At 52.8% G+C, this 12311-nt stretch overlaps 1 protein-coding gene across 1 annotated transcript in view; it reads left to right on the top strand.

Annotated features, from left to right (window-relative positions):
• The window catches only part of PARP1 (poly(ADP-ribose) polymerase 1), a 42190-nt gene extending 30199 nt beyond the window's left edge, over positions 1-11991 (top strand). The window contains exons 14-23 of the mRNA XM_033851412.2: positions 744-872; positions 3902-3985; positions 5463-5585; positions 6136-6264; positions 7738-7836; positions 8338-8490; positions 9459-9586; positions 10370-10431; positions 11012-11126; positions 11421-11991. Of these exons, the coding sequence (XP_033707303.1) occupies positions 744-872; positions 3902-3985; positions 5463-5585; positions 6136-6264; positions 7738-7836; positions 8338-8490; positions 9459-9586; positions 10370-10431; positions 11012-11126; positions 11421-11502 (1104 nt within the window). The 3' untranslated portion in view covers positions 11503-11991. The remainder of the gene's footprint in view (positions 1-743; positions 873-3901; positions 3986-5462; positions 5586-6135; positions 6265-7737; positions 7837-8337; positions 8491-9458; positions 9587-10369; positions 10432-11011; positions 11127-11420) is intronic.
• Positions 11992-12311: the final 320 nt, after the last annotated feature.

The raw sequence follows: 12311 nt of genomic DNA, 5'->3' as shown, positions 1-12311 counted from the left end.
GGTTCAAACGTGAGAAGGGTTAAGGCGTTTTCAGCATAGCCGGGTCTTGGCTCAGCCTGGATTCCCCGGATGGCAGGGGTGAAGTCCTGTGCTAGTAGAATATTGGGAAGAGCAGTCCCAGGGAACTGGGGTGAGGGGTGCAGACTTGGGAGGGTTGATGCTGGGATGCGCTTTAGCTGCCTGGCGGGAAGTCGGACTGTTAGCGTGGTCCTCTGGCACTATAGAGAATGCTGTGTGGATTCAGTCTTTGGGGAGGCAGGGCAAGAGAAGAAAGGAGACAAGATTTGTCCATCAGTCCAGTGTCCCCTGGGTCCAAGGATCACCCTCATAGCTGCCCAGCACTTCCAGGTTGGGCAGGAATGGGCCCCGGGCAGGTTCCCAGGCACAGGGCACCAGCACCCCCGGCATGGGAGGCAGTGAGGGAGGAGGTGAGGACGTGAGGACGTGAGGGGAGTGTGGGTGCCTGCGGGTCTGCCTGTACAGAGCTGGATGCTTCAGTGGCGTCTGGAGTGAGAATCTGGAGCAGCCAGGAGGACCTGGAGGGGTGCACAGCAAGTATCTGGTCCTGTACACACGCATACATGCTTCTCCTGGCAACTAACGCCAAGCCTTTTTGATTAACACTCAGCTTTTTTTTTTTGGCTGGTGACGCTCCATCCTGTGTCCTTTCTCTGCCAAATACCACCACCACTTTGCTTAGGTTGTTTAATTGTGTCCCTTCCTGATTTTCTTTTTCCCTAAAGGATGAAGAGGCAGTAAAGAAGCTGACGGTAAACCCTGGCACCAAGTCCAAGCTCCCCAAGCCAGTGCAGGACCTCATTAAGATGATCTTTGATGTGGAAAGTATGAAGAAAGCCATGGTGGAGTATGAGGTTACTGCACTTTCTGTTTTATTTGTGAGCGTTTGCTGGGGTTGATGATTTGAGTGCCGAGTTGGCAACGAGTTTGGTGGCTGGTCTTCAGCCTGAGACATGCAGGAGCTCTGAGGCCTGGGGTGCGTGCTCTTTTGCAGAGGATCGTTGGCCTGCTGTGAAATAGATGGTGTGTTGTCCCCTGGGTCCCTAGACCCACTTGCGCTTTTCCCCTCGTTGCCATGATGGAGTGTGGGCATGGTCTTTCGTGACCCAACCAAACGGGCCACCTGGGGCTGTCATGGGAAGTCCAAGACATAGCCCACTTATGGTAAAAGAACTCCTGTAACCAGCATTGACAGAAATGCAGAGCGCTTCTGACACTTGCTTCATCAGATAAAATTCATACCAGCTGTTTTTAAGGAGAAATTGGGCTGGGTGGGATGGGGGTGATGGTATTTGTTTTTGTCCAGGGAAAGTGGCGGGGTGCTGGCCAAGGCCAGGCGTTTTCAGTTTGTTTCCCTGGGAAATGAGTGCAGAAGGGCCCCTTCTTCTTGCTGCCTCTGGCATCAGAGGTCTTGAGTGCTCACCCAAGGGGCATTCCCACAGAGGTCGTCCAGGCGCTGCTGGTATCTGGCTGGCAAACAGACTCTCCCCTCTTCTCCAGCCACCGAGCCCAGAAGCTTCAGGCTGCTCTGAAAAACAAGCAGGGACCAGCCGAGAGAGCAAGAATTGCAGATCGGCCTTGGCCATTACGCCCCTTCGCCGGCTGGCTCCCTCCCTGCCTCTTCCCAGGGCCTTCCTAGAGGCTCCCGGCAGCCTTGGAGGGGGGCGGAAAGAATCTGAGTGGTATAAACCACTGGCAGCCTCTCTTCCTCAGCCCCGCATCTCCGTGTCTGGAGCTCAGCCTGGCAGGACTGCTCAGGCTCCACTGTTGTTAGAAAACTGAGTGTTGGGTCACCTCCTAGGAAACCCCTAATGGGTTTGAAGATAGCCAGGGCTTGTGCGGATGTCTTGTTCAAACAGATAAACAACCCAACTTCTGTCTGGGAGGTCTGACTAGTTTGAACAGCTTGTGGGTGGGCTCCCCAGGAATGCTGGCAGCGAGATGTGCGGAGGCGGGGAGGAGGGCAGGAGGCAACTTCATTTCATTAACGTTTCAAAAGAAATGTCCCACGTATCATTTCCGGCTTCCTGTGCTCTGGCTTATCTGTGATTCATAGAATTTCTCAACTGTGATCAGACCCAGTCTCTTTCTGTGAAAATGACTTTTTTTTTTTTTTTTTTAGCTTGTTTTACACTCAAGGCAGGGAACTAGTTGATAAGAGGAGGCAGAGGGCCAGGGGCCTGCTGCTGGAAGGCAGCCTGTGTTGAGAATGTGGAGAGGGGGGCGCCCGCTCCCAGCCTGATGGGCTCCACGTGGGACTGGGTGGCCAGGTAGATGAGTAAACATGGTGCCCAGGGGAACTGAGCGCTCCCTGTAAGGCGGGTGCGTCCTGAGCCCAGAGCAGAGTCCCAGCTGAGGTCGGGAGGGTGTGTGCTGTATCCAGAGTCCTGTCTACAGCTCTCGAAGCCTCCCTCTGGCTGCAGCTGTGGCTCTCAGTGCCCTGACCCCAAGGCATCTCCCCCACTTTTCACTTTCTCCCTAAACGCAGCTGCTGTGGAGCCCCTGCCCCCAGCCCACAGTCGGGAGGGGAGGCAGCTTGTGTTGGTTGAGCCCTGTTCCTGTTCTTGTGGCCTTTGTGTGTGTGTGTGTGTTGAGGGTGTCGGTTAGAGACACCAGGTCTTTTTTTAAATAAACACCGAAATGAGACAGCTCAGGGAAGCCGCTCCCCTCAGAGCATGTGCTCTCACTCTGGTCACACCGCCCTTGGTCAGAGCATCTTCCGGAGTTCCTTCTTTAGAATTGCTTTAGAGCCAACTCAGTCCATGCTAAGGTCACTCTGTTCTTTTATTTTACTGTGGTCTTGGCTCAGAATACATTACCCACCTCCTTCCCCGGACTGAGCGCCAACTATTTAACTCTTCCCAGAAACCGGCTCTCCCCTGGGGATGGACAGTACTGAGGGTACAGAGACGCTGACGTGCCATAGCTTGTCATCATTAGACGCTGTCACCACTGGCCCCTGATCGGTTCCTCATGGGCTGTGAGCACTTTCACATCCTGTTTCAGTTAATCGGCGTGGTGGTCTCATCTCTCAAGTGCTTATCCAGCCCAGTCTTTGTTCCAGGCCCTGCAGGTGCTGGAGATGTCAAGACGGGCAAGGTGCAGTGCTGGGGCCGGGAGCTCAGAGGGTCCACTGGGAACAGCCCTGGAGACAGTGGCTCCGGTTTCAGGGTGAGGGGCCCCGTGCGGCACTGAGGCGGGAGAGGGGCCGAGGCAGCTTTCGGGCAGGTCGCTCCCACGGGGAGCGGGTGCCTCGCCCACTAGCTGGCGACCAGGCCTCAGCCCCCAGAGTTCACGCTTCTGCCGCTGCAGCCAGCTTGCCACCTCCCTGGATGCTGGTTCCCAAGGTATTGTGAGCAGCACTGTCGTAGGGACGGATGTTTAACCTTTGGGGTGACTGATTTGAAGGGCACACTGTTGATTTGGTGTAAGCATGTATGTTCAGGGGTGTGTCCTCTGAAAAATAATTTTCACCGCTTTATGGTTCTTATTTTCCGGGTGGGAATGGCCTTGGCTCTGAGACCCCAGGGAGGGTGCACCTTCGTCCTCACTTTGGAATTAGATGGGAGTCCTGCTGTGTCACCTTCTTCCAGAAGCGTGGGGCTGTTTCAGACTGAGTGCAGGGGTGGGCGAGCCCTGCTTGGCTTTTCCCTGCCGCAAATGGCAGTGAGCCAGAATCTTCCCTCCCAGACTCCTGTCCCCTGCAGTGGGGGCGAGGCTGCAAAGCCCGTGGAGCTGGGTCACCGGGTGTCCCCGGGAGGACCAGAAAGACTTGTGACTGCTTCTGTAAGGGCCCAGGAGGCCTGGGGTGCCGCTTGGTCCAGCTCTCCCATCATCTCCCTGCACAGTGCTTTCAAAGGGAAAAATACCCCTGTCTCCTCAGATTGACCTTCAGAAGATGCCCTTGGGGAAGCTGAGCAAAAGGCAGATCCAGGCTGCGTACTCCATCCTTAGTGAGGTCCAGCAGGTAAGCGAGGGACCGACCTCTCCTCCAGCTGCCCAGGGGGTCTCCTGGCTGCCCTGTCACGGCAGGGGGGCAGTGGAGAGCACACAGCAGTACATTTACTCAAGGTTACATGAAACAGGCATACTGATTCATGATGATTTAGATGTTTTCAGTTCAACAAGTATGACAAGTGCCTGCCACTTGCGAAAAGATGGTCACAGTACTGATGATTTAGCGGTGTTTTCAGTTATCAGCTATGCAGTAAACTCCCTATACGCCTAATGAGGAATTTCGTTCTCCTGCCTCATAGAAATGTTCTGATTTTTATTTTGTGTGTCCGTAAGAGAAGCTGAGTTTATTTTGCAGTTACTAAGAAATCATCAAATAGGAAGTTAAATATTGTCTTTCTCTCATTTATGTTCATTCAACATCAATTTGCTGAGCATTTCCAACGTCCCCCAGTCCCCAGAGCCTGTTTTAAGCCTCTGCCCTGAAGGGGCTGGAGGGCTCCACTTGTATTTGGGAGTGGCGTGTGAAAGAAGAAAAGCAAACAGGAAACTCACGTAGGACCAGGGAGGTGGGCTCCGGCTGGTGCTGGAGAGGAGGCCCTGAAATGCCGCAATTAAATCTGGTTACAGCCAGTCCTGAGCAGTGACCCCTTTCCTTGTTACCCACTGCCTGAGACCTGGAAGGCTTTCCTCAGCCCAGGCTCTTTCCTGTTCCAGAATGTTCAGGCGGAGGGGCTGGAGTGGTGTCCTTTGCCCATAGCACAGAGCAAACTGCAGCACAGGCAGAGGTTTAGGGTGTGGACAAGACCGTGTCACGGTGAGAAGCAGATTTGGAGCTTTGTGCCCGCAGGGTGCCGAGTCATTGCCCCCCTGCCATCCTGTAGGCCCCGAGGGTGTCTGCCAAGTTTGCAGTGACTAGTCCAGCTCCTCCATTTCTTTGTGCATTTACTGAGCACCTTCTGCATAGAGCGCTAATTGGCATCGTAGCATAGGGAGGGGCTCGCCTTTCTGTGCCTGGCCCTGGCCCTCTGGGGGCACCAAGGACAAATTCCCCACCTTAAAGATGAAGGTCAGTGGCCAAAGGGGCCTGACTGAATTTGGTAGCAGTGGGGGTTTTTCTCCCTTTCAACATTTTATTATGAAATGTTTACAAACATACAAAAAGTTGAAAGCTACGAGCCCACCACCTAGATGCCGCAGGTGACGTTTTGCGGAGTGGTGGAGGTTTATGTGTCTGTGACTACACAGCTCTCTGTACAAGTGAAGTTGTGTACGAGAAGCCCCGTGTGTGCCAAGCCACACAGTTTGAGGATGAGATCCTGCCACCGCCCAGCTGAGTGGCACTCCAGGAAGGAGGTTTCCTGGCCCGCGTGCACCGCAGGCTGCCTCAGGACTCGGCTGCGGCACCCAGCGTCCAGAGGAGAAAGCCCGGCCAGGTGCTGGGGACTCAGTGCTGCTTCAGTCTGTTCCCTCTGTCCCCTCTCCTAAAGGTACTGTCCCAGGGCAGCAGCGACTCCCAGATCCTGGACCTCTCAAATCGCTTCTACACCCTGATCCCCCACGACTTCGGGATGAAGAAGCCTCCGCTCCTGAGCAACTCAGACAGCGTGCAGGTAGCACCGAGGTCCAGCAGGGAGCCCCGGGCCCCGGGCTTTGCAGGGCTGGGTGTCGCTCCCGTGCCACTGCCCCTCCATGTCACGATCCCTGGGGGCAGCGGCCAGTGCTGGAGGCCCACGACTGGGCCCTCGTTTTGAAGTGGGGTTTCTACCCCTATTAGGAGCCTGCCCAAGGGTAGAACGGTTGGTTTTTCCTGCCCTTCCTGGACCACGTCAGTCTGGGGAAAAGGAGCCTTAGGAGAGAGGGAGCGTCTTCCTCCCTGCTTTCCCTCCCTGCTTCATAAGGGAGCCAGTGATCAGTCCCCACCTGTCAACCAGTGCGTGCAAGAGGAAAGACCGTTCTTACCATCACCGTGTGGCTTCTGCCTCTTCTCCCAGCCTCCTTAGCATTCCAGAAATCCTTAGGAGTGTTCATCTGCGAACAGATGGCGGGCTGTCCCTGAGCAGCTAGGAGGCACCTCGTCACTCTCTGTGTTGGACGTTACCTGGGTGAGTCTTTCTCCCTCACCTTGGTCCTTAGCTCAGGGTTTTTCTTGTGTTCCTCCAGGCCAAGGTGGAAATGCTCGACAACCTGCTGGACATCGAGGTGGCCTACAGTCTGCTCAGGGGTGGTTCTGATGACAGCAGCAAGGACCCCATCGATGTCAACTATGAGAAGCTCAGAACTGACATTATGGTAACAGGGCCTGCCCTTTCTGAAGCATCCAAACCCTTCATCCCAAGAGCAGTGGTCCCCAAACCTGAATGTGCGTCAGCATCTCCTGGAGAGCTTGTTAGGACAGATTGCTGGGGTCCGAAGATTGACCGTCCTAACAGGTTCCCAGGTGTTGCTGCTTGTGATACTCTGAGAACCTCAGAGCGTTTCACCGGTAAAGAAGCACCTTGTTTGTGAGGCAGACTTCCAGTTCGCGGCCTCAACTGAGTGTAAAGACCTGTTTTTGTGGGGCCTTAAAGTTTTGTTTTTCCCCTTCATCTAGAGAGGGTCTCTGTTTTTGGAGGTTGTTGAGGTGTGAACTCTGCAGGATCTGTTACTGGTATCCTACTTGAGACGTAGAGGTGCCTGACGGCAGCTGTAATAAAACTGTGGTGCCTGGGTTCATGTCCTCTGGAGTCGAAGTGGCTCTTCGACTGGTGCACATAGTCGTTGAACTTGGGTGTGCTGGAGGCTTGGGCAGCAATCACCCTGCCTAAGCCACCCGGAGGAGAAGTTTTTGCCTCAGCTCCGAGCTTGCCCTGGCCTTGAGCCCAGTCTCACATCTCTCTTCCTCAGCCCCCGTGTCCTTCCCTGCAGTGTTAGGAGGTTCAAGTGCACCAGGATCTGTTGAGCCTGGTGTCGTGTGTTTACGTCACTGAAAGAGTCTTTGCTCCGTGCTTAGGACAAAGTACAGGTCTGTGGGTGTATGCAGGGTAGGACACCAAACGGCCTGGTTCTTCGTGAAGGGGTTGTTATTCTCTCCATCTATGATTCTGAAGCCCTTTAATTAAGAGGCAACGAGGAAGACCAGAATTCCTGAATTCTCTTAACTTTGGATAAGAGTATGAAAATGTAAGAGAACACACGTCGTATTTCCCATAACACACCCATTTATTTAGGCAGAGATTCCGTTACTTGATGGTTATTTGGTGGGTGTTTGCTCTGAGCCGTGATTTGCACGGCCCTGAGGATCCAGAGATGGAGCATTCATCCCCATTGTCAAAACCCCTGTAGTCCGTGGGCTCCCTGCTGCTTTTCATTGCAAGTCTTGGCTGCAGGGTGTCTCCTGGCCCCGGTGTTTTAACTCTTGGTGAGCTGGAGTGTTACCTGAGAGCCAGCTCCTTGTTCTAGAGGCTCCCTCTTCCCAGACAGTGAGCCCCGTGTTTCTAGCTTTCCTGATATCCCAAAGCACAGGGTTTTAGGGCAGAAGGCACACTGGGCTCATCCAGATAGGTGATGAAGAAGCCGATGCCTGGGGAGGTGGGGGCACTGGCCTGGCACCTGCCCCGGAGCGAGCGTGATAGGGCTCGGAACACAGGCTGGCTCTGTCCCGCCCGGGCTCCACGTGGGCCGTTTATTACCTGTGCATCAGCTGAGCCTGTGATTGTTCTTCCTGCCTCTGTGTGGCTCTCTTGGGGTCTCCCTTGCTCTAATTTCCAGGCGCCTTCCTTCTAGGTGGTGGACAAAGATTCTGAAGAGGCTGAGATCATTAGGAAGTATGTTAAGAACACTCACGCGACCACACACAACGCATATGACTTGGAAGTCGTGGATGTAAGGCTCTCTCCTCCCTCTGCCCCCGTTGTGTCCTGCCAGCTCTTCCCTGCTCATTCCTCCGACCTGGGCCTGGGTAGAAAGGAGCAGCTAACTTTGCTTTAAATCACCAGAGGAAGTGACTCGGTTGTTTGTGGAACACACAAGTTCATAGTCCTATGGTTTGGGGTTGGCTTTTTATTCTGTTTTTTTAAAAGACATTTCCTACCCCGAAACCTAGTTTTGCAATCAGAACTGTTATCAGAGATCCAAAATAAAGTGCCTCAAGTGTGCACCTAGCATTAATTTTAATAGCTAGTCTCTGCTAAATGGGACCTTGAGTAGCAGCGTTGCTCCGTCCCAGCCTGATTGAAACACCTTGCATACTGCAGAAGGCCTTAAAGTGTTCCAGCTCTGGGGACAGACAGCTGGTCGGTTCTCCTGTGTCTAGTCAGATCTCCAGTTAACCAGAGTGACAAGTGGTTCCTCCTGCCTCTCTCCTTTATTCAATGCTCCGACCAGATCTTTAAGATAGAGCGTGAAGGAGAGAGCCAGCGTTACAAGCCGTTCAAGCAGCTGCATAACCGAAGGTTGCTGTGGCACGGGTCCAGGACCACCAACTTCGCCGGGATCCTGTCCCAGGGCCTCCGGATAGCCCCACCTGAAGCACCGGTGGTACGTGCCTGGCCCGGGAGCTGTGGGGGGGGGGGGGGGGCCAGTGCCTGTTTCTGCTGCTGTCTCCACCAGAGCTTTGTGGGTACTTGTGTGAGAAGTGCACATGCCCCGGTGAATAAGGGGCCTTGTTTAAAGATGTAGGTGTAGCCATGGTTGATAAGGTGAATGTTGCCAGATGTCCCTCTCCTGACCCTCACTATTGAGAGCGTAGCTGCACACGTATCAAGCAGAGTTTCTGGAACAAAGGAAGTGAGTGTCCAGGCCCTGCTTTGAATGCTAATTGGGTGTGTTGACTGACAGAGAGCAGACTTTGGCCGCAGGCCAGGCTGAGTTCAGACCTGCCTCTCCCACCTCCCAGCGGGGGACCTCCTTGAGCTTCAGCACATGCCTCGGTGGAATGTGCCGATAAATGAGTAGAGCCTGACCCAGACCTGAGCGATTGCTGTGTCACCTGCTGGGTTATAGACGTGACCCACCAGGCAGGGACTTAGGAATAGTCTTCCAAGCCCCTCGTCTTCCAAGCCCCTCGTTTTGTACTTGTAAAAAGAGGGGAGCAAAGAGGCTTAATGACCAGACTCATGAGTGCTGCGTGGTAGCAAACACCCTAATCTCTCTGAACCTCGTTTTCACTTACCAAAAGGAATAAATATAATAGCCATGTTTACTGGGTGTTCACACATGCCAGGCCCTGGTCTAAGAAGCTGTTATTAACTCATATAATTTTCACAGCAGCCCCCTGGGGTGCTTTCCCCCAGTTCGGAGAAGGAAGTGGGGTCCAGAGAGATTAGGTAACTTCTCCCAGCCCCTGGGTACCCGGCAGAGCTGGGATCTGAACAGCCTGCTCCGGAGCATGGGCCTCTACCGCCTGCCGGGGGCGCTGTGGGAAGTGGGGACACGCAGTCAGTAGTAGGTGGTGCTGCTAACTTGCCGTGAGAAGGTCTTCAGCTGTCCCTTTTCCATCCCTCCAGACGGGCTACATGTTTGGTAAGGGGATCTATTTCGCCGACATGGTCTCTAAGAGTGCCAACTACTGCCACACATCCCAGGGAGACCCAATAGGCTTAATCCTGTTGGGAGAAGTTGCCCTTGGAAACATGTGAGTAACCCTGGCTTTGGGGCTGGTGGCAGTTGATGGGGGTGGGTGGGGTGAGCTGTAGGAAGGAGAGCTTCCCTTGGCTGGGGGTTGATCCTGAGAATTCCCCACCGTGATTAAGAGGACCCACCAGTTAGGCAGTGGGTATCAGATGCCAGTGCATGTTAAGCAAACAAGATACAGGAACGCCTTACGAGACCAAGGACAGGAATACAGCCAGACCTCGGGAACTGGCAGTGTCCATTCTTTCTGTGGGCTGCGAAACAGAGAGGTTGACTTGCACAAAGGATGGTCACCTCATGGCCCCTGTCCCCCTGCTGATGTGTACATTTTCTGTCTGAGACCAACTCAGATTGAACTGGAATCTCAATCCCAGTTCCAGATTCCCTGCAGAGGAAGTCTGATTGGCCCAGCTTGGATTGATTGTCCACCTTGGTCCTATCAACCGTAACCCAAAGAGAGCAGGGTTATGTAACAGACCAGGAGGGGTCCCAGGTTCGTGAGCTGGACAGAAACCTCCAGAATGCCCAGCCACCCCACAGCTCTAAACGGGCCCTTTCCTGAAAGCGGCCCCGTGGCAGTGATCATGGGCATAAACTGTTCGAAAGGGGCTGCGCCGTCAGTTTCTAGAACCAGAGAAGGAGGGAGTTCCTAGCATGGAAGGTGGACTGGGTTCTCTGAGTGTTTATCTCAGCAGCTCCCGTGGCCTTGCTCTGCTAGTCATACTGTTGGTTTGAGAGCCCAGTGACCTTGGAGGCCCTTCTGAACCTGTCTTCTCTTAAATAGGTATGAACTGAAGCATGCTTCGCATATCAGCAAGTTACCCAAGGGCAAGCACAGTGTCAAAGGTAATGTGTTTCAGAAACTTGCTGCTGCAGCCCCAGGCACCCTGGATGGCGCAGGGAGGGGGCTTTCTTTCCCCCAAAGCCGCAGTTCCTATGGCTAGCTATTATAGGTTCATTTTAAAAAAAAAAAAAAAAAAAAAAAGATTCTCTATGCCTGCCACTAGTATCGCAAATGCCATAGGAGAGTCCTGATTGGAGCTCCAGTAACCAGGCGCACTGGCTCTGGGTTTTAACCTGACTCTTAGCTTCAGCATTGAGGGACCTCTGGTGGCACCTGGAGCTTCTTGAATTGATGCAGTTTGTAGCCCATGATGATTAGGACCTCCTACTGACTAGTTGAAGCGAGGGCTTTGGAATTCTGCTCAACAGAAAGAGGGCCAGGGCCACTACTATGCTTATGAAAATCATTTAAGGCTGATACCCTGGAACTTGATAATATACCTACAGCTTTATGTCTGGAAGAAGGATGCAGTATGGGATGGGATTTGTGTGTCTTTTAAATGAACACATAGATCTCATCTCTCTGGAGCATTTTCAACACCTGTTGCCACAAATCATATCACTTCTGCCTTCTGTTTTGCAGGTTTAGGCAAAACTACCCCTGACCCTTCAGCTAGTATTACTATGGATGGTGTAGAGGTTCCTCTTGGGACCGGGATTTCATCTGGTGTTAACGACACCTGTCTACTGTATAACGAGTATCCTTTTACGAGTGTGCTGTGTGAGCCCAAAGGAATGTTCTGGGGCTGTGGAGTCACTGATACGCAGCCAGTTAACCTGGGGTGGGCTGGCTAGAGACTATCCTGTTGTGTGTCGTTCCCCGCAGTGGTCTCCCTGGTCGGGGTAAGAGACCTGAACACCCCCCGCCCTTCCCCCACCCCCCCCCCCACCCCCGCAGTGAGGGTTTGCAGGGTGTGGCCAGCAGGCTGGCTTAGCCGCAGCAAGTGCACTCCGCGTAGAACCGTTTGTACCTTGACATGCTTCCCCTCCAGGTACATTGTCTATGATATTGCTCAGGTCAGTCTGAAGTATCTGCTGAAGCTGAAGTTCAACTTCAAGACCTCCCTGTGGTGAGCTGTGAGGCGTGGCAGCCCAGTGACTGCGGTGTGAATTCGCCCGCCTGACGTGCTTTGTACCGACTGACCAGGCAGAAACTTCAGCTGAGTTGCCGAGGGATAGCACCTTCACTAAACCTCCTTAGAAGGGATTTTATATGAACGCTAGGTCACATGTTAAATGATTCTCCCAACTTTTCAAATCCCTTGTTTGTGTTGCTGGGGCGGGGCGGGGGTGGGGCCGGGGGTTGCTTTGGGTTTTTCTCCTTCCAGCCATAACCCTGGTAGGTACACCTAACAATAGAGGAAAAGTTGGGGAGGGTATTTCTGTGTGTCTAGACTAGTCCAATGAAAGAACCTTGCAAGCCACGTTAGAACGTCTGCCTCACTGGTTTCCCCAGGGAAGGAAAAAATAATCTTCCGCCCTTATTTCTAAGTGTTCATCTTTAGTTTTGGAAAAATGTTAAGCATTTATTTTGAGGTTAAAATAAAAACTAATTTCATACTATTTAAATTTCCTTTTTTATTTTGCATTTGTTGTCATCCTTTTAGCTTTTTGTTGGTGGTGTTTGGTGAGGAGTGTGGGGAGACCAAAGGGAGGAACATGAACAATTTCTCATACTTAGAAACGAAAAGTGCTTTCCTTTTCTAGAGACACTGGAATGTGGCAGCTCGCAGAATATGTAGTGTAGTAATTTTAAGTTGCATTTGAAATTCTCAACTTTCCTCTCAACAATTTTGTCTTCTAACTTAGAACTATATCACCAGAATACCAAAGGGCTAATAGTGATTCTGAATTAAAATTGAAATGGCTTCTGTACTTGTGTG

Source organism: Tursiops truncatus, chromosome 1 (genome assembly GCF_011762595.2).
Source record: "Tursiops truncatus isolate mTurTru1 chromosome 1, mTurTru1.mat.Y, whole genome shotgun sequence".
Classification (NCBI taxonomy): domain Eukaryota; kingdom Metazoa; phylum Chordata; class Mammalia; order Artiodactyla; family Delphinidae; genus Tursiops; species Tursiops truncatus.
Note: the sequence above shows the minus strand (reverse complement) of the source record. Positions and strands in the feature narration are given on the sequence as shown.